The 21602-nt window shown below is 42.1% G+C and overlaps 1 protein-coding gene across 1 annotated transcript in view; it reads right to left on the reverse strand.

Annotated features, from left to right (window-relative positions):
• Positions 1–21602, reverse strand: part of hydin (HYDIN axonemal central pair apparatus protein) — a 56957-nt gene that overhangs the window by 17614 nt on the left and 17741 nt on the right. Inside the window, exons 15-48 of the mRNA XM_062389655.1 lie at positions 20814–20949; positions 19769–19933; positions 18797–18949; positions 15729–15967; positions 15150–15447; positions 14919–15062; positions 14651–14794; positions 13893–13982; positions 13507–13721; positions 9865–10174; positions 8422–8637; positions 8157–8331; positions 7449–7540; positions 6465–6592; positions 5730–5866; positions 5325–5452; positions 5086–5199; positions 4578–4658; positions 4220–4369; positions 3888–4127; positions 3418–3596; positions 3177–3349; positions 2885–3049; positions 2621–2802; positions 2410–2493; positions 1988–2171; positions 1752–1893; positions 1461–1617; positions 1315–1378; positions 1111–1208; positions 917–1024; positions 781–814; positions 576–676; positions 230–400 (exon numbers count right to left, since the gene is read on the reverse strand). Coding sequence (XP_062245639.1) covers positions 230–400; positions 576–676; positions 781–814; positions 917–1024; positions 1111–1208; positions 1315–1378; positions 1461–1617; positions 1752–1893; positions 1988–2171; positions 2410–2493; positions 2621–2802; positions 2885–3049; positions 3177–3349; positions 3418–3596; positions 3888–4127; positions 4220–4369; positions 4578–4658; positions 5086–5199; positions 5325–5452; positions 5730–5866; positions 6465–6592; positions 7449–7540; positions 8157–8331; positions 8422–8637; positions 9865–10174; positions 13507–13721; positions 13893–13982; positions 14651–14794; positions 14919–15062; positions 15150–15447; positions 15729–15967; positions 18797–18949; positions 19769–19933; positions 20814–20949 — 5197 coding nt within the window. The remainder of the gene's footprint in view (positions 1–229; positions 401–575; positions 677–780; positions 815–916; positions 1025–1110; positions 1209–1314; positions 1379–1460; positions 1618–1751; positions 1894–1987; positions 2172–2409; positions 2494–2620; positions 2803–2884; positions 3050–3176; positions 3350–3417; positions 3597–3887; positions 4128–4219; positions 4370–4577; positions 4659–5085; positions 5200–5324; positions 5453–5729; positions 5867–6464; positions 6593–7448; positions 7541–8156; positions 8332–8421; positions 8638–9864; positions 10175–13506; positions 13722–13892; positions 13983–14650; positions 14795–14918; positions 15063–15149; positions 15448–15728; positions 15968–18796; positions 18950–19768; positions 19934–20813; positions 20950–21602) is intronic.

Raw genomic sequence — 21602 nt, forward strand, 5'->3', positions numbered from 1 at the left:
TTCCCTCAGGGTTTTCCTGAAATTATGATTTCACATGAACAAACACGTGTTTTGTGAGGTCACAGGGAGCTGGAACTTTGGCTACCAAGTTCTGATAAATTCAGCCGTGAGTCCAGGTGAACATTTCAATTTCTAAAAGTTACTCATCACTTTTTGGGAGTCTACAGATTAATTGACGACAACCACACCATCAGTGAAAAGCAGTTTTCTTAGTGTTTTGGGGAATCACTGCACTAACCTGTTTGTCAGCCGGGGGATCCTCTGGCACTGGTTGAGCTTCACTGGCAAGCGCGACCAGCAACAAGACCCTGGCCCGGTCCCAGTGCTTCAGGATGTGCTCCACCTGCACTTGACTCTGCTCATAGGCAAGGAACTGAGACTGCAGCTCAGACACCACAGTCTGGAGAGGGCAGCAAAGAACAACACAAAGAAGGATATAGAGTCTGAGTGTAGGTGTGGTGATTGTAACACTGTGTATCACTATAATAATATCATATATAATATAGGTTTGAAAATCTGAAAAATAATCGTTTTAAAACTAAAACTGAAAAGTGTTGACAGTTTATCTAACCCACCGTGTCTCCCTCCACGTCTTCAGTTTGAGGCGTCTCTCCAGGTAATCCCTTAGCTTCTTCTGTCTTCTTGGGTGAGTGACCCCCCTCTTTACCTTGATAGGCTGAGTTAGAAGAAGAGTTTTACTACTTGTTCATGAACGTAAACAGTGTGTATTCGTAGTGTGTCCTAGTTTCTACGCATGTTCTGCATTAACATGTTTCTCACATGATACTTTAGATGCATCCTGTCCGACTGCTGACTGGAGAAGAAAAATACAAAAAGGTAATAAATACCACTGTTTGGCAAAGAGCTTTAGTGTGTTTACATTTGAGAGAAAGCCCAGAGTCATGAATGCACAGACCTCCTTTCCCCCAGATGGACCTTTCCTCCCTGACCCTTCTCCACTCTTTTTGGTTTTCGTCACATCTCTTTCTTCTCTCAGCGTCATCATCTCTGCAGTTTCCGCAGTCTGAGATCCAAACACAAGTTTCATTGTACACTAAGCAGAATAACATATAAAGAAGTCATTTAATGTGCCACTGTCTTTAAACCTACCTCTTCTATCTCCGCCTTATCTGTGGAATGATCTGCGTGTAACTGTTTGTTTTCTTCCATCTGCTTTTGTGACTCATCTGCCTCTTTGTTTGGAGAACCTGAAGCCAAGAGAAACATCTGTCATCATCAACTAAGTAATCAGATTACAGTCTATACACTATCATTTACTCTATATGATTCATAAAACTGAAATGTCTCTTGTACCTTCATTTAATTCTTTAGAGTTGTTGGCGGTAGATAAGATCCGTTTATTTGTTGAATCCACGAACTGGAGAGGAAATGAAACAAATCAATTCCACGGTCACTGATTGTGAGACTGACTTATTGTGTATTTGTGTGTGGTTATTTACCAGCTTTCCTTCCATTGCACTCTTCCTGCTCGAACTGTCTTTAGTATCTTTCTTTCCACCCTTTTTACCCTTCTTCTTCAACTCTTCTTCTTTCAGCCTGTTCAACTCCTCCTGCTGCATCTTTTCTTCCTCCTCTTTCGCAATTTGCTCCAACTCCCTTAGAGACAGACAGACACACATAATAACACACTTTTTTTAATGGTTGAAAATATTCAGTTAAATCAAATAAAATACTGTATATGGTGGGATCATTATAGTATTAGAGTAAGCAGTTGTCTGTGCATCTTCCACCTGAGTTTCTGCCGTTGGACTCTGTCTTTTTGTTGCTGTATAAGAAATTCTTTCTGCTCCTCTGGCAGAGCGTCATACTCCTCCTCATCCAGCTCCAGAAACCACTGCTCCTCCCTCTCCTCTTTCTCCTTCTGCAGAGCCTCTGAAGGAGCCACACAGACAGATGCACATATGGTGTCATAAACCTTTTTGAATAGAAATAAGAATCTGACCAACTTGTGTTCTGTTTTTTTTACCTTCAGCTTCTCTCTGCGCTCTGTCCCGTGCCGTCCTGGCAACAAAGGAGTCGAACAAATTGACCACGTAGATGTGTTTAATGTTTTTCAGGGCCTTGAGGACGACTTGCAGCGTGCTAGCCACAGATTGAGAGAACACAGACTCCAGGCCGTCGATCACGACCCCGCGGTGGCAGTCTTTTGACTGTTATCACAGCAACACAAACAGCAAGGACCAGACAAGAGAGGAAACATGAGACACAGTGAAATCTCTGATAAAATTGATTTCTGTTGCTTTCGAGTGGTTCTTAGCTGTACTACACAATATGTTAAGATACTGTGACACAAGGCCCTTGTCGCTCTATTTTGTAGTTTTTTTCTGATGTGCAACACAATGTTCTACAAGAATATAATGCATAAACTGCTGCTGCCATCTTTTGGACATGTCTTACCTGAAATCTCTCCACCAGGATATCAACCAGTAGATGATCAGGTAAGAGACTCCTGAGTGTGGTCATATCTCCTCCCTGAATTACCATAACGTCAAAGGAGGTGGTTATTTACATTTCATATATTAATAATATTTAGAGATAGAGATTTGTTCCGTACATTCAATTTACATATGTAATAAATCAATAAAGTAATAAACTGTACCAGGCAGAGGGAATCGTATGGTTTTTCAGTCTCCTGAGGTTTCTTGTTGCCGTTTCTACTGAAGCCTTCCTCATTTGCTTTTGGAACAAGTTGCAGTAAAGCCGGAGGTGAATCTTTACTTGGGTCTGAGGCTTCATCATGTTCTGCAGGTTCTGGTTCTTTGGTTCCATCTGTTTTCTGAGCTGGACGGTGGATACATTTATTTTTACCTTCTGACTTCAAGTCTTCAGCAACTCACGGAATTTCACATTACATTATACGTACCAGCCTCTTTCCTAGCGTACTCTGCAGCAGCAAAGTCATAGAGTTGTCTTGCCATCAAGCCAACAGGTGAGGTGCCATGAGTCAGCACATCTGTAACCACTGCATCAACACTGACACATGCAGCTCCATAGTGACGAGCCAGAGCAGCGGCTGTGTTGCTCCCACCTGGAAAAACAGGATATACAGACAACTTCGATATTCAGACTCATACTTATCCACTTAACTGACGACAGCAGTTTGTGTGTTTATGTCTTAATTTCTATTCTCCCTGTAGGATATCTGTTGTTTTCACCTGTCTGTGGAGCTCCATACACAATTATCGAAATGCCTATGCTGTCTCGTGCGGCCAGATTCTCCGGTGGAAGGTTGTCACGCATGTGGCGGGCAATCGCTCTGGAGACTGGGTTCGTTCCGAGCTCTCCCACTTTCCCACTGCTTTCCTCTGTGGCCATCTCTGAAATGATTGAATGCACAAAATACAAATAATTAAAGAAACCTGCCTTCAGGTAGACCAGGTTAGATTAGATCATGCAATGATTGAATATGCAAGTGTATGATTTAAATGCTTGTCTATGAATCTACCATCTTCTTTCAGCTGGGAGCAATGTTCCTTGTAGTAGTCGAGCAGTTCTCTGGGAAGACTTTCTCCAGGGACTCTGGGGGGCAGCAGCAATATGTTGTTCTCATCATAACCTTGCATCAGACGCAGGATCTGAGTTTGATGATGTAAGAGAGGGCAGGAGAGGAGAGAGACGCACCAGGAGGGCAGAACACAGAAAGAGAGAGTCAGAGCAAAGAAAAAGGTTGATGATTATACCAGGGGCCATGTGAGGAGAAAAGAAAAAGCAAGTGGCGTGTTCGGTAAATAGTGCAGCTCATCTTTTGTTTGTCTCCAAGAGGGAATGAAAAAGTGACAGGTAGAAAATTGTGGCTAATGTTTGAGTTTCAACTGGAAAGAAATATTAACAGACTTTTTACTTTTGCCCCTTTTCCCCACATTTACCTTCTCTTCCTCCAGATACTGTGTGTCGAAGTCCAGAGAGTAGAACTCAATGGGAAACGAGCAGGGGTTTCTGACGATGACCTCAGACTCTACGTCAGTGGACGAAGGCAGGCAAGGTCCCAGCTCCAGCACCGACGGGCAGAACTCAAGCTGTGGCTCCTCCCCCTGACCTTGGGCAGTAATGATCACCGGCTCCGTGTTGTCAGCGACGCGGACCATGAGCTGCCGGTGGTACGCATGCTGCACAGTCATATACAGAAGGTCAGTGCCTTTATTTTGTAAAACTCTGCAGCACATTGAACAGAACTCTAAAATGGATCCAGGCTGCTTACCCCTTCAGTTGGACTGAACCGTACGTGGACGTTGACTTGTTCACCAGGGGCCAGCACGCCGGAGGAGGGAATCATCGTAAACACCGGCGGAGGGGATCGCTGCGCCTGCCGGACTTTCTTACGCAGATGAAGAGGCAGGAACTTGTCAACCTGGAAAAAGAAAGAACAGAAGTACGAAGGTGTCACTCCGATGATTTAATATTTGTTTAAGACCCTGATTTATCAGTTGACTGATGAGAAAAAGCCAAAATGAGTCTTGAAAAGATAGATATAGTTTATCTTTGCTCTGATATGAAAACTGTTATTTTACAGAAAAACTGAAAAAATACTTTTATGTTATCGTGACTTGTTACTTTACCTTTGGAAAAGGCTTCACGTGCTCAGCCAGGCTCCAGTCGCAGGGCACAGACTCATGATTAACCAGCTGTATTATCTTGATCTGAAAGTTGTAAAACATTGCATTCAGGAGGTTTTCAACCACAGCCCCAGTTCCATCTCAGTCCTGTTTGGTTACAGCAAATTGTTTTTTAGTTGTTTCAGGAAACAAAACATGGCCTTCTTGCTACTTCAGCAGGAAAAAGTTTGACCACATTATTTATAAACAACAAAAAACTTTGTAAAAAAAGTCCTTATAAAAAAAAAAAAAAAAAGTTAAATAATTAACTTAACCTGCTTTTGCAGGGAATAAGCACAAGATGTCACCACAGCAGGCAGCATACTGATCTCTCATTAATGATCCTCATTAGTGAGCCCTGAACACACTGAGCTCTGTAAAGGATATGTACTCTTTCAACTGCACATTGGTAACACAAAGAAAAATAAACGTGCATGTGTGAAACTTAGCACGTTTTATGATTCCCTGTTACCTGACACATTCCACACTGTACAGAGTCGAACTGGAGTGAATCTGTGGAAACAGTAACTGCCGGCACGTTCACCACTGCGCTCAGCCGCACCTGCACCATCGGACCTCCTGCAACCTGTAAAACCAAAAATAACACATTAAGAACAACGTCACAATGACACTGATTATAAATGGAGACAGGGTTATTTAAAAATACATGCACATGAAGTGGACATGTCTGTGTAAGGCTGTTGTGTGTACCTGTATCGGCAGGACAACCCTGATATATCCCAGCTGCTGTTTGGCTCCTTGAGGATCAAATTTAACTGTGAAGCTCCGAGTCTCAGCACAGGGCAGATTCTTCACCCGATCAAACTCAGCGCTGAAACCTGAGGAGCAACAACACAATCATAACTCGTCGGGGAAGAGTCAGAAGAAAAAATACAAATGTGACCATACACAAGTTAACATGAAAGGAGTAGGAGACAGAAAACTTAAAAAGAACTCATTTTTAAACTAGTGTGCTCTGCAGAAAAGCAACATCTTAAATACCAGTCGCACATTCTGCATAATTGTGATACATTAATACTCAGATATCACGTTCAATAACAAACAGAGACAGAGAACTGAAAATGCTTCGAGACATTCAGACGCGTCTTGTGTTACCTGTGTCGGCGAGCGGTTTGTGATTAGCCTGAAACGACACAGGTACTGATCCAGAGTTGGTGACATTCACAGTGTGGTGGAGAACTGTCCTGGGAATCACATGACCAAAATCCAGAACGTACTCTGGCAGCAGGAACCTGGGGGAGTGGAGAAATGAATCAGGTTGTGTTAAGTTATGTTACCATTCTTTTGGAGCAGATCCAAGGATTTATTTTTACTTCCTTTAAAATCTTGGAGGTTTTCTCTAGAAATACTGCAAAGACCTTTTCAAGCATTATGATCTGGATTAAATAAAAGTGTTTTTTTGGGGGGGAGGGATCTTTATTCAGTTACTGGATAGTGGCCAACCTTTGTGTTTTAGTATTTCATTTTTATATTTGCATTAATTTTCAATAAGTTTAGTTTGTTCCTTTAAATTAAGTTTGATGATTTTTCTTGTATGTCTTTTCAGTTTATCTGTTGTAGCCTTGAACTTCAACCTGACAAATTTACTGAATATTATTGGCAGTTTAAGTTTGTGGAGCAGTGGATCACACATTGTGCCGTGAGTCACACCAGGACTTCCACCAATCTACAACCACTACAGAGTAAAAACATTCCAGATATCTCTCATTAACCAAGTCCCTTTGAAATCAATAACACAGTTTCACACTGTTCTCACCCAGTCCAGCCAATGGACCATCTGTTAAACCAGTGTACGTGTGCGTGTCCGCGTGTGTGTATGTGTGTTCCTACTTGCTAAGTTTGTCACACTTCCGAAAGGAGCTCCCCGAGCACCTGAGCTTCAGGAAGCTGGCAGTCATGGTGAGAGCGTTTTCTTTGACCAGCGCTCTGTCGACCTCCTGGTAAAGCAGCTTTTCATACTGGACAAGAGTTAAAGAGGGAGACAGAAGAAGGGAAACATCGAAGTTAGAGAAGCAATAAACAGTCAACCCTGTCTGACAAGAACAATGATTCAAAGTATTGTCTATATATGTTTTTTATCATGTAGTAAATGATAACTGTATTTCAGTGTTGTTGTTATATTCAGATTTAATCCAACAGCTGCAACAGATTCTGCTCCTTTAAAGACCTGGGAGGATTTTATAATCAAGACGTTTGTGGTAGAGATTCAGGATCCTCCTTCGCCCACATCAATCATTTTCACAACCAGTGAAGGTTACCATGAAAACATGTCTGTCTTCTGTCCAACAAAGTATGGTGAGGCTTGAAGAACCTTTGAAGAAGTAAGAGCCCAAACATTGGCTTTTCAGATAAAGCATTTTTGAGAATATAAAAACTATAAAGGGCCAAAAACAAAGAACAGAAATAACTGAATATCGGAGACAGCGCTGAAACCAGCCCCTGACAGAGAACAACCCAGAAAGGTCCACCTGGAAAATCCATATATGGACAGAATGATGGGAAGGGCCTACAAATGATGCTTGTTACCAACAGAAGAGCTGTAGTGGCACTTTCCTGTAGGAAAACCATGTACATGGAAATGATAGTTTATGCTGATCACATTGGTATGAGAGTTTTGGGTCAGTTAACACAGTCTTCACTTGTCATATTGAGTCTAGTTACCTTTTGTTGATCTTTTTTATACGCCTATTTGCTCAATTCTTGGTTTATATATAGTTTTTTATTTTTTGGGGTAAATAAAACCTCATTGCCTCACTGCTTGTTTCCCTGCTTTACTTCAATTGTTGTTTATTTTATTACCAGTGTGCGACTGACCTCTGCTGTCGATCCTTCACCATTTGCAGAGACCCCCTTTGCCTCCACAGTTGTTCGGGCCTGTTGCACCGCGTCACTGTAGCACTCGTTTGCTGTAAGAGAATCATAGTGTCACACCACAGACTGTAGATGAAGATGGACGACGTGACAGTTCCACTAAAAACAAAGCCAAATCATCTGTATGGCCCCCTGGTGGCAGGTTGCAGTAAAAGTAATAGACCCTGCATCCTCCATGTTTGTGAATGTGAAATTGACTTAGGAATAAAGTCATGTTGTTTCCTCAATTGCATTCATTTATGTCTGTCAATCATCTGCACCATTTTGGGTGAAACATGGATTAGCTGCAGCACTTGGGACTAAAACTCTGATGTAGAAGAACAGCTCTGTTCAGGAGCTGATTCTTTTTCCTTGTGTGAATCGATAACCTATTACACTGTGTGGTGAGCACCCTGTGTTTACATCTATTAGCGTGACGAAGTTTGTCCATTTCCGTGCTTAGAGAAGAACTCCTGACATTGTTCACAGGGTTTAACATCTCCTGACATGATAATTGCACCTGGGCAAACAGAAGAAACTACTATACAATTTATCTTTTTGTTGGCTGTTGCAGATGCGCTTCAAGACATATTGCTGTAAAATCTAATCTCCTTGGCTTGTTGGGTGAGGACACAGTCATATGTGTGTGTAGGAGTGTGTGTCTCTGCGTACACAGGTTTCGAGGTAGGTCCAGGCTGATCCTTGGGAACACTCCCTCTCCAGTCACAGTGATGTCCTGAGCTGGAAGGAACGCCACGTTCAGCTGGAGCCGCTTCTCAAAAACCTCTGGGGTGCCGGGGAGGTAGAGCACACGCAGGCGCTGCTCCGCACCAGCATCGATGTAACCCTGACACACACAAACACACACACAGGTCAAATCCCTGCATTCATAATGATTGAACCCTTTATATCTGAAATTAGAATCATCTGAAATTACCAAGGCTGGGACGACCATGAGCTGACCAGGTCTGACTATCTGCAGCTCTTCATTCTCTCCTTTATCTTTTGCATCTTGTCGATGTTCCTCCTCTTCTGGGGCCTTCCGCAGAGCTGCTGCCTCCTCCTGGTTTTGTGGGTGTGTGATGTTGAATTTGAAGCCCACTTTGCCAGTATTCCTCAGGGTCACCTCACCTTCCCCGACGTGATCGAAAAGCTGGAAGGAAAAGAGGGAGACTGAGATGTGACAGACTTTCCCCTGCGTGAAGGGGAAACTCCTTCACGCATTGTTTTCAGGTGGAGTGAATGGCTAGTGAAGGTGACATACTTATAGTTTATGGTAACGGTCAAGTATCTATAACAACCAAAAGAAAAAACACACAATACACATAGAAGGTAAACTGTAAGGATGCTAGAACGCAGTAGTATTCAAAGTTACAAGATGAGCTGGCAAACAGGAAGTACACACAAAGCTAAAGGGAGGGGCGACGGGGGTGACACATTCGGGTGCAGGTAATCCAGGAAGCAGGAAATAAGAGGAAGGGAAGTGACCTGACACCAGACCAGAAGAGTTTCAAATTTAAAACTAAAAACCATACACAAAAACATGAGGAATGACAAAAAGGTGACAACTCAACCCAAGGAGGAAATAACCGAGACCCAAATCCCAAAGTCAACAAACACCAACAGTTTCAGGACATCAGTGAACAAGAGAAGGAGAAAGCAAGAGCGAAAAGAAAGCTGGAGAGAATAGAGCTGAACCGACAAGAAGGTCAGAGAATCTTCTGCTGAATTGCTCATTTCAACCAAATAAAAAATCAATATGTCTTTGTTTTGAATATAAATGATAAACTGGTGTGGATGGTCTGAATACATAAAGAGGGAGTGCATATCAAACTGCAGAAAAACTGCAGAGTGACATTCAAGGTTAATGCGATTTGTCTCGTCTCTCTTTTTCTTATTGTGAAATCATTGAGGTTAAAAGTCTCAGCAGAGTTACTTTGACTTTAAATGTGTATCTGCACTTCTCTTACAGTTTATCGCTCAGAGTTTGATTTTCTGATAATAGAATAAAAAAAAAATTAAAAAAAGTGAAAGCAGGGAAGAGTGAGATTGTTTCGTTGGTCAAAACAAAAAGGACAAATGGCAGTGATGCTGCAAACGTGTCGCCGTGCAAAGTCACAAACAAAACTGCAAACACTCTCCTCAGGCGTGTGAGTGTCAGTTTGAATATGGCAGTTTGCATTGTTCCCTGAGGTTTTGCACAAAGAAAGAAATCTCATTAGTTTTGTCTGAGAGATCATGTGTCACACATGGGTGAGCACACAGATGGCAACGGGAGAAGGACGAGAAAAAAACAGGATAACAAGATGACGTGGAGGCAAATCAACACAAAAATAAGTATCGTAAAATAAAACCTCTACAGAGTTTGGATGGGACGTACCTGCACACCCAAGTTAACGTGGGTGAGGTCAAGGCTGTAGCTGATTACTGACGCTTCTCCCCTGAGTTTCATTTCATATGTGGGCCCCTCCTCCACATGGCACAGGGCTGTCACCTCTCTGCTGATGTGTGTGTGGCCATAGAAAGACAAATTCACGAGCTGCTGGTCTCCAGGCTGCAGGCGACCGTACAACGGCAAGACGTCAAAAACCTCATCCACACCAGTCCTTGGGTTCAGGGGAGCTAAAGAGGAAGGAGGATGTCTTCTCCCATCGTCAGGCACATTCTCTTCTTCTGGCATCTCTGTCTCTCTAAGATAGTGAAAGAATGATAGAATAGATGTTTTTCATTTATTTTTTCTTGCATGACAGAAATCCCGTACTAACAGATATACGATATTGTAAAAATGACTCCAAGAAATGTGAATTGTTCCAGCTTCATGAAAATGGGCAGATAAAAGCTTCAGAATGACGTATCTACATATAAGTTCTTGCAACCAAGTTATGTATTTATATTACAGCCTATTGTATTTCCAATATATCATTAACACACACAGTTTTATAATACCCAAGTGCAGAAGGAACTATTTTACCCCACAGAACTCCGACTCTCATTTTCTCTGTCTGTTCTACTCTCGCCCTCCCTATGGGATCAGATTGGGTGTATCCATCAAGTTAATTAAACAGAGTGTTCTATAATTAAGAGGAATTTTAATAGGCAAGTAGCAGGAAACAGGTCAGGATAGATTGCAGCAAAGTGCTGAATAAACATGGAAGAGAATGAAAGAGATTTAGTGAGTGAAGCCATCTCAAAGCTGGACTGGTCAAGTTCTATATCAAATCACCCGAACGCTGGCTACACTTCGCTGCCAGTGTGTGTGAATGTATGTGTGTGTGGGTTGTGTGTGTGTGTGTTTGTGTGCATACATACGAAGCAACATTCAAGTGTGTACCAGAAATCGTCTGCCCAAGAATACTTCACTTTTGGTGTGTCAGCATGAGTGAATCGTGGTGACGCAGCCAGCAGGGGGCACTGTTGTATGGTCAAATCTGTGATGAACGTTATTATAAGGGATGAACTGGTCTGGCCTCTGGAATCATAAATTAGTTGGTGTTGCAGTGGGAGATGGGAGGGTGAATAAATTCTGTGGGTCAACGTCTTCCTTTGGTGGTTAAGAGTCTGTCCAAGCCCATGGAAAACATTTGGTCCCATGCGGAAAAAAAGGAGGCTTTTAAAAAATGTGGGTCCTCCTAAGAAATAGTTTAAAACCCACTCGTGTGGACAGAGGAACAGATGGTGAGACAGCAGATGATGACTCTGTAAGAGCTCAGCGCAAAACAGAAATAGCGTACACTGCCATTCTTCTCTCTCTCTCTCTGTGTGTCTTATCTGTTCTTTCCTTCGTGTGACTGTGGCTGTGTTTTCCAATGTTTAGCCCCAGTAAAACTCATCAAAGCCCACTGAGCCACAAACATCTCACTTGCAGCAGATTGTCAGGAAAAAAGGAACAATGGGAAGCGAGGAAGAGAGTTGATGATGATGTCTTCTTCTCCTCTCATTAGGACAGGAAGACAGGACAGAGTTCGCTCTATTAAAATATCCCTCTGCTAAAAAGGCAGTGGTGTAATTACTGATAGGGATGTAATTAGCTTAACATGGCAAGATAGTGCAGGTTCTGTGAGCAAGAAAGAGAGACTTAAGAGAGGGAGAGTGTGCACAGTGAGGTCTCCATTTAATTAGCCAGATGGCCTGTGAGACAGATTGTTAGGAAAGGTCACAACGTAAGAGGAGAGGAGAGGAGAGAAGGATTAGTTAGAGAGCAGAAGAAGCAGGGTAGCCGAGGTAGGAAAATAAAAAAATAAATAGGTGATGTAAAATCCTGAGATTAAGAGAAGGACAGGTGCAGAACGGAAGAATGCAGATAGATGAAAGAGAGCGGGAGGAGGAAAAGACGACGGAGGGCGATAAATCTTGTGGAGCTGTAGCAGGTAGTTGGTTCAAGGCCATGGACAGGCAGACTACTATAGTATTCACAGTCCATCTCAAGGGCGGGGGAGTCGAAGCAAAGGCTGCAGAGAGGCATACTGTAACTCTTTGTAGAGAACAGAATCAGGAGATTTGTCTTCCCGGGCTTTCGATTCAGAGAGTTAAATGTGTAGCTACGGAACTAACTTCTCCCAAAAGACAGTTTAATATTAGTTGGGGATTCATTCTGTTCCTGTCTCTAAATCTTGTGTTTGTTCTGCTGTTTAACTTAAGAAGTCTTAATGTTTTACAGTGCATGCAAGTAATAAAATAATCTAAATGTTCCGTGGATAAAATTGTAGAAAACAAAATCACTTCAAGGACAAACCTTAAAAGAAATACATTTTTCTCCAGTTTTCTTATCCTGACTTTGTTATTTTAACGTTCATGTGACAACTGGTACCATTTTGAAATTGTCATGGAAATTATTGAATCTAACTGTTATCCTTGAAATGTAACAGATCCTCCTGTCCTGATAGCAATGCTCAAAGTTCAGTTGGATTGACCTGATGAAACATCATTATATAAATTCCACTTAATGTTTGCATCTGCCTGATATCAGGAAATGTAAGTTACTTTGAGCCTAAATGCCCTTGTGACTATTTTATGTTTTGCCCAATGTCTATACACTCAGGAGACAGGGGGGCATCTACCCCTTTCGCTGACAAAGTCTGACCACTGGACACGTCCTGCCTGCATGATATCGAAGGATGACGTGAACCCTTGAGCTGTGCATAAAACTGGCACATCTCCTGTCACCTGTTGTCAGAATCTTGATACCTGCAGTGGTGTTGGAGATTCTGTCCCGCTTGGCCAAGTGTTTGCTCAGTAACTCTGTCTGTGTTCAAATCTATTCTCTGTAAATTGTTTCTTGACCATTTATTAAATACTTTGAGATCATTGAATTGATCACTGAGTCTGATGGTTTATTTCCTCACCAGGGAATTAAAAATAAAAAATTCCCAGACAGAAATAATTCCCGAAAGGCAGATGTAAGATGGCCAAAAAACTCAATAAGTGAATCCACCCTAATCTTGAACATTTGACCACATAACATTTGTGAAGAATTTGTAAAAGATTTTCTCTAAAGGAGTTCTTCAGACACATTCATTGAAAAAACTAAGCTATGTGTTCATGTGGCACTCACTAGACACTGTGTTCACAAGAGACAGATGGACGGACAGCCTGAAAACACAATGCCTGCAGCCATAGTGGAGGCATAAATGAATCTATCCTGGTGCATCACTTGTCCTGGGTGTGTTTAAGACTGTTTATTGAACCAGATTCCATCCAAATTTCTGAGCTATCGGTCAAATTATTCCCTCTACGTGCCAGGTCATAACCAGCAGTATATACACGCTACTTATAAGTCACTGTCTGTATTATCCTTCGATATCACTTGGATGTTTACCTCAATCTATTTGAATATTCTCTTCCTTAGCCTCCCTATATGGTGTTGCCCTGTGGAGGCTTTTTGACCCAGGAACAGCGACGCACATCCACAGGAAGATGTCCTCTTCGCTAATCTAATGTTGCATGTTATACGGCATGCAGCTTTAAATCACTTTCTTCTCTTGATAATTAATCAAGTGAAAACTTGTTTTTTCAGTCTACACACCTGAGGTGATTCTGGTTCTCCCGGAAGGCCCAGCGGTAGGACACAGGCAACTTGGAGCAGTTGGTGATTGTGATTGTTCTTTTAGTCTCTGAGTGGTTGAGCACGCAGCCAAAGTCCACTGTGGTGGAGGAGAAGTGCAGGTTGGGGAAGTGGACTTCACCGTGCAGCGCCACCAAATCCTTCTGTGGGTGTCCCTCGTACTGCACCTCAAGGAACTGGGGGAAATTATGAATTTTTGGAGTTATGGAAAAATAAAATAAAATGTTAAACCCAGTTTGGGAACTACTGCCGCATACAATATGTCATTATGCTCTCTGGGGAATATATTAAAAAATAAGAAAAATGAATGGATGCATGGATCAATTTGATAAGAGCATCACTGTTACCTCCTCCACGACTCGTGACTCCCGATCTTGACAATCTGGATGAAAGCACACCCACAAGTCAGCCTGTTTCCCGTCACCTAAAGCCATGGACTGGACAAAGACATGACACCAGTTAAAACCTGTGGGTTAACAAATCAACGGGATTTAAGATCAGTGGTCACACAACTTGCTCGCTCGATTAAAAGAATCATTAAATCAGGATTTTATCTGATGACTACCAAGGGAAAAGTTCACGACCCTTTTAAAAACCCTCCTACTATTTAATGAGACGTTTAATGTAATCCTGCAACGGGACCTGGTCTTATCAAAATACCCTGTTCCTCTTTGGCTTCATTCTGAGACCTGCCATAGGCTTTTCAATGTGGAATCCAATTGTGGATTCCAATAAAACATTCTTGCCTCAGATATCACAGACTTTAAAAGCAAGGGCATTTGAATGAGGTAGAAAATTAATATAAAGTCGTGAAAGGAAAGAGAAGGAGACGGAGTTAGAAATAAAAATATAAACAGGATCACGGCACCTGTTAAATAACCTGTTTCAATGTGCAATCTTTCTTTCCCTTTCTAAGAAATGTATATTCACTCAATTACATATCTAAAATAAAATAAATATAACTTTACATTAACATTGGCGAATTTTCTAAAGGCCTTACTTACTATTTTAATATGTTAGCATCCCTCTAAAACTGATTGGTGCGTCTTTAAATATGTGGTCTGTATCTTTGTTCCACAAATACAGAGAAGAGCATTGTGTGTACCCTTGTGGAAGCTGAGCTCTGTGCTCCGGGGGCATCACACAGAGAGAATGGCTCCACAAGAGAGAGCTTCATGGACAGGTTCAGAGACGACACGTTCTTCAAGACCAGTTTCTCATAGAGAGGCCTGATATCATTTCCTGGAACCTGTGAGAAAAAAACACACATTGCTTCTGTGTTTAATCCAGTTATATAAAGACACCATGCTACAGCACCTACACCTACCAGTCATTATGCTTCATGTTAATTAATAAGTGATCCTTGGACTCACCTTCTCGATGTAGAAGTTCAGCTGTTTTGAGGAGAAGTCGAGCACAGGAGCAACAAAGCGACAGGTGACATCTACAGACATGAGCACCTCGTAAGAGCCCTGCTGACCCACGATGGCTTTGCACAGCAGACGCTCCTGTACAACCTTGAAAAACAATAACACACGTGTTGTACATTCACTGCAACAACTTGAGTTTATTCAATTGGGCCCACAAGCTGCACACTGTTTTACCTTGTTTGAGTCTGAGGATCCCGTCAGCACCATATCAGCCGAGCAGCCTGGGAAAAGCTCCAGCCGACAAGGCATGAGGCTGAACACTGGCTTGTCTCTATGACAGGAGAGTAGAGATCCACGCTTCTGGACATCCTTCTTCTTGGGGTCCGAGATGGGGGGCAGGACGGGTCGACCAGACAAGTTGTTCCACCTGCGGGTTTTGGTCTGGGGCGGGTTGCCATCAGTCCCCCAGTACATCCGGTGAACCCGTTGGCCTTGGTTGGTCAGCTTGAAGTGGTACTGGCATGGCTCATGACTAATACAGAGGACACCAAGGACATGCGGCAAGTTGTGAGGTAAACCTTTTCAATTCTAAATCATTACATCATTGATATTAAAGGAACACCATGTATCTTTTACTGAGCAACAGCGCCCCCTGCAGCCTGTTGGGTAGAATGTGGGCCATGTCTGAAAACATTCTCCATGTTCACACTCACTCAACCATCAAGCTTATTTTGAAGCTGCTATTTTAAGGTATAAAAGTTGCATAGTGTTGCTTTAAGTCATAATTAGACTCATGGTTGAAACCTCTTTTACCTGAAGTATGTCCCTAAGTCAAGGATTGGGGCAAAAGGCTTGTCACTAACAATTGTGGTGCCGGTGCCTGTGGCAGACAGCGGGACCTTGAGCGTTCTACTGTGCTGGATGGACACTTCCATTCTGTCCTGGAACTCGATTGTGTCCTTCAGGTTCACAACTACACAAAGCTCCAGCTGGCTGTTCGGTGGTACTTCACCCTCACTGGGCTTCACACGCCAGAAGGACTTCCCGCGGCTCTGAGGAAACAAAAACAGAACAGTGTTGCTACTATGGGATGTCTGCCTTGGGGTGGATCTGCAGAACGGAGAAATGGGCGTAGTAACACCTACAGCAGCCACTTCCAAAGCTGAAATGTGATGCATGAAAAGATCTCCCTTGTGGGGGCACTCTCCTCTAACTGTTCTCCACAGGCCATTGAGACCTATGCTACAGATGGAACTGGAAAGATAGATGTATATATCATGTAGCTGCATAATCACATCAACCTCTCAGTGCGGCACAAGCTCGTAGAGATAAGAGCAGAGAAGTGGCTCCCTGCCTGTCTAACATAAGATTAAATATCTCCTTACTGTGATAATGATAACGGAAAGTATGATATATGTGCTGTAGTAAAGTAAATGTACAAAAGCAGTAATAAATGAACAGTTTAAAAATAATTGTTTCCTATCTACATCCTGATGTAAGCATTAAAAGAGACTGCGGCAGAACAAGCTCCATAATCCCCAGCTCATGGACTGTTCGACTGCATTTATTTGAATAAAATCCAGCGTAATGAACAAACAGGTTTAAATCTAATGTTCCTCTCCAGTCTTTCCGCAGAGCAGATGGCCTTTCACTGTGCTCGCTGTACTGGATCTGACCAATCGAGATCACAATCAATGTTCTGTACAGCATCTCTGCTGATGGATGGCGAGAACATAAACATTTAATTGGGATTTGGAGAATAAGCTTCCTACAGACGGAATGAAGCCGAGGCACTTTCACTGCCTGTAGGACAACACAATAGATTGCTGGTCAGTGGGCGAATATGTCGTCACTCAAACACGGCAATTGGGATTTGTGTTGTCTCACTGAAACTAATACTGGACTAGGGAAATATAAATTTTTTGATCGACATCTGTGTTTGAGGAAAGTCAAAGGAAACAAATTATGTGAAAAGCCTCAAACAACTTGACCAGCAGTTGACTTTGAGAGTCGCTGATCACTTTCTCAGCGTTTATGATCGGCAGGAGGAGGCAGTGGAAGCCAACTTGGGACGGGTCGATACTAGGGTCAACCGTGCTAAAGGGGTGGGTAGAGTCTGAAGAGCTGTGAGAGCAGGAGGTCGACTCCCTGGAGAGCGGCGCAGGACGGATAGAATCTCAATAATCACATCAGATCTGCAGCATCCCACAGCTTTATTACAATTGATCGCTTTCGTGTGCAGCAAAAGTCAGACGGGATCTGGGCTTTGCTCTGCAACTATCAGCAAAACATCACACTGCATAAATCCTGCATTGATGCTGCAGCCAATGTTTCTGTCAATTATTATACAGCACGACTCATTCAATATATTGTTGTGTGAACAATACGGAGCTCATGTTTCTGGTGGATGGCAAAAACAGACAAACATTTTGTCTGAATTTCAAACGCATCTGTTTTATCGGCGGGTGCAGAAAAAAAAGCATCCCTGTCCTGTATGTATGTTCTGTTTTAAATTAGTTTTCTAACACTCTATATGTCTTCATATCTGAAAACTTACAATAACACTAAAAGTCTGATCCTGTGTTAGGTGAAGGGTTTTCTACTCAAACTGCAAACTGTGGTGCTGGAATTTTGTCAAGATATTTGTGATAAGATAATTAATAAAAGCCTCATTTCGGCGATGGAGTCAAAGTTAGTTTTTCACAGAGATAAAGAGGAAGTGTGGAAACCTTTCCGCAGCACCCCTGCGATCTTCTGTCATCAAGTCTACTTGTGTGGCTCCCTGCCAGCCTATTGAGCTCGATGTAATGTAATTCCAGGAGAATCTGCATCGATTGATGCTTCAAAGTGCAGAGGAGAAACTCCTTCTCCACGCTGCCTCAGAGGAGAGGACAGGGTCACACAACTGCAGTTACACCAGGGTTTGCCTGTGTATGTGTGTGTTTGTGTGAATTTCCGTGCTCGTACAGTCATGTCTATGCGGGCGTATGAAGTATTGAGGCATTGGTTGCAGTCACAAGTTTGTTCCAGCTGGATATCAGGCATCGCTGATAAGGCGCTGCGCTGTGAGAGAAGGGCTTTCAGGAGGAAAAGGGAAACACTCAATATGATGAATTGTAGATATCACGTTGCCGCAGAGATTAGAGCTTCTTTTACACTGAGTCAGCATGATAAGTGAAAACAGGTGGAACTCAGCTATTCAATCTTGCAACACGTTATAAGACTGTAACACTGTAAACAAGAGAGTGTGTTAAAAATGTTCAGTGTTGAGAGGGTCAGGGGAAAGGAAAGAGAGGAAAACAGTGGAGCTGTGGTTGACATTGTGCTTTAACATCAAACAACTAATTTGTGCATTAAATGTCCAAAACATCCGAAACTGCAGGACAGTTAAGATTAAGAATTATTTGATTAGTTTGCCGGATCTTGATCGCCTCTTACATTTATGTCAGTGTTAATTGATCAAATGTCTCCGTCTGACCGGTTTATAAGGAAAATCCTTTACGCTCCGGGGATAGAGCTGGAATTGAACAGGCAACTAATTATCTCAAGAGCTAACAAGGCATTGAACCCATTAACTGATTAATTACGTATCCAATTCCACTGAAAATGAATTAGTCACAGGAGCAGGGGAAGACAGACATAACGTTTATATGAGAAATCCAGTTGGTGAATGGAAATGCAAATGACCGGTGAAAGAAGGTAATGCTGCTCTTAGTTCATCACCATATGCTCCTAGACTCTGTAACACTCTGCTACTCGATCCGCGGGGTTGGGGAAGTGGCTTCTTTCATCCTAATTTCAGTAGAAGATGCTTTTTAGCCTGATGCTATTCATTCAGTATGTAAGTTGGGAGGTGTGTCGGTGTTGGCAGAAGTTTGTACCATGCGAGCCCTGAAGTTGGCTGGAGTAGGGGACTGGTTTGACAGTTGGAGGGTCCTGGTGACGTCTGTCAGAACTGGGATTTTGCCGAAGTCCAGCTGTGGGTTCTGTACATGAACAACTGGACCCTGTCCAATACTCGACAGGACCACCTCCTAGGATAGAACAGAACAGAGTCAGGTTATTAGAGTTTGATAATGCTGCTGGTATTCATAGTGAACACACTTGTATTCAACCTTGGACTGAGTATGAAGATTAACGATATGACAGCTTCAGTGAAGCTGGCTGCAGTACAGATAAACTCTGCCTACTCCCTGTTAGCAGACGGGACATGGATCAAAATAAATAATCAGTATACGTTCTATGATTTTTTTCTCAAACATGGTTCCTGTCATCTTAGCTCATTCTTTTGTAAGTGTTCATGTTAAGTTTGTTGTAATTATAAGAGATGAAACAACCAGATTGACAGCTGAGATTGACATGTGACTTGCTGACCTCAATACTACAGGTCCACGTCATGATCACTACTGCAAAGACTGTGGCTCCAATTGATGCCATTCAAGATTCAAGATTCAAGATTCAAAAATTTGTATTATCAAATGCACAACAATAACATTAAGCAGTCGCTGGCAGTGAAATGCTTGAGTCACAGGCTCTCTTCCAGCAATGCTCAAGTAATTCCAACCTATAAAAAAAATAGAAATAGTATAAAATAGAATAAAATAGAATATCAAAATTTAAAATAGAAATAAAGTAATATATCTAAATATATATATATAAACAGCTGAAGAGAAAATAAGCACAAGATTCCAGTGTCCATATGTGGGATATTCCCACTTCATAGGAGGAAGTGGAGACATCCTTTCCATCTTTACACACAGTCTATGTGTTTAACCTACAAAAGCACAGATATAACCCGGGAGCACACACATAGAGACACACATAGAGACACACAAACGCACACACACACTGACCAGGGGTGGATGAACACTGCCATACACCGCAATATGTAGACTGTGCTGCAGCCTTCCAACAGCCTTAGTCAGCAGGAACACGGGAACCATCTCGGAAGTGTGAGGAAAAATCACTCCTCTGGGTCGAGAACTGCCAAAAAGCTGTGATGGATTCTCCTCATATTCCTGATAGAAGAAAGTTCACAGGTAGAAATTAAGATCTATTGTTGTGCATACAGATTACAAATATAAATCAAATTAAACAGAAATATAGTTGCGCTATATGTATTTGATCTCAAATGTGTTTTTAATTAGATTAGATTAGACACAGCCAGGTGGGTGCTTTTCCTTCGATTACCAGTTCTTATGCTAAGCTAACACGCTAGTGGCTGTAGATTATTTATAAAAGACAGAAGAGTGATATCGATCTTTTCATCTCTTGTGTTTCCCTAAATGTCGGACTTTTATAAAATAAACATTATATTCAAACATACAATATGTTACTTTGGCCACTAGGTGTCTCTCAATCAAAACGATAACAAAAGCGCTAGTGTGACGATGCCATAAATCAGGTAGGATCATGGGAGTTGTTGTCTTCAACACTATCACAGATGAAAATCTACCTGACAAGAATCATGTTCACAGAACTGGTCACGGAATTAAAGTTTGAATAATGAATGAATTCCCTCCTGATCCACTACGAGTGGCCGATACAGTCTGAGGCTATCTGGAAAAAACTGATATGATGGAAATGGATGAAGCCAAAATGAAACATCAAGATACCTTGATTAAAATTGAGGATTAATTGATGGAGACATTTGGGATCAGTACACAGAAGTATAAAAATCTGGTCCAGTTGTTTTTAGACATTGTATTGAGGAACTGTAACACATATTTAAAAAGTGTTTAGATCAGGCGTCAAAGATTAGCACTCTTTATGTTGCAGCACTGAAATGCTGGAACTGAGCCATTGTATTAAATATGAATGACTGGGCCTTGACGGATCTTGTTCTATTAATCTCCCCCTGTAAACACCACGTTATTTCAACAGCGTCAGTGACCTCACCTGGTCGAGCAGCCCGTAGCAGACCGGCAGAGTGCTGGGGTTGCTGAGCCGCACTTGCTGTTCATAGGAGTAATTGAGGAAACATCTCTGAAAATCCAACACCGGGGTCTCCAGCACAATCTCAGGCACAACACATCTATCATCGGAGGGAGAGACGGAGGAGGCGGCCGACAGAGGGGAGAGGAAAGGGCTTTATTTATGAATCACAACATTAATTGCACGGCGTCGTGCCAAAACGACAGACTATTAATTAGAACTGTTTCATAAATTTACAATGAAGGTGATTGCCTTGAGGAAGTCAGATTACCGCCCCGTTCTGAGAGATGGTGCAGGTGACATTCAAATGTATTATCATGCAAATTAGGCTCTGAATATTTAACACAGACTTGGCTGATTTGTCGACACCTGTGAGCAGGTTCAGTGGACTTTCATTCACAGCTTGTCAGAGAATGAGCAGCAGCACAACAGAGGTGAATGCAGGATAAAAACGTAGTGTAGTTTCAAAGAAAGGCTGATAAGAGAGTTTGTAAAAATCAAGATAAAGCTCTGCTGCTTTATGGCACCTTGTGACACAGCTGTAATACATTTTATGTCAGAACACATTTTCATATTTATCATCTGGGAGGAGATGATATGTGATCTTACAAGAACAGAGGGAGGGTGTTTCATTTGTATTCATTCAGTTATTCAGTAGATCAGGATCAAGTAGTTTTATGGCACTTTCGGACAAAAATCTGTGTTTATGATCTAAATGTGTAACTAAATCCAACTGATGTGTGATTGCATATT

Source organism: Platichthys flesus, chromosome 6, assembly GCF_949316205.1.
Source record: "Platichthys flesus chromosome 6, fPlaFle2.1, whole genome shotgun sequence".
NCBI lineage: Eukaryota > Metazoa > Chordata > Actinopteri > Pleuronectiformes > Pleuronectidae > Platichthys > Platichthys flesus.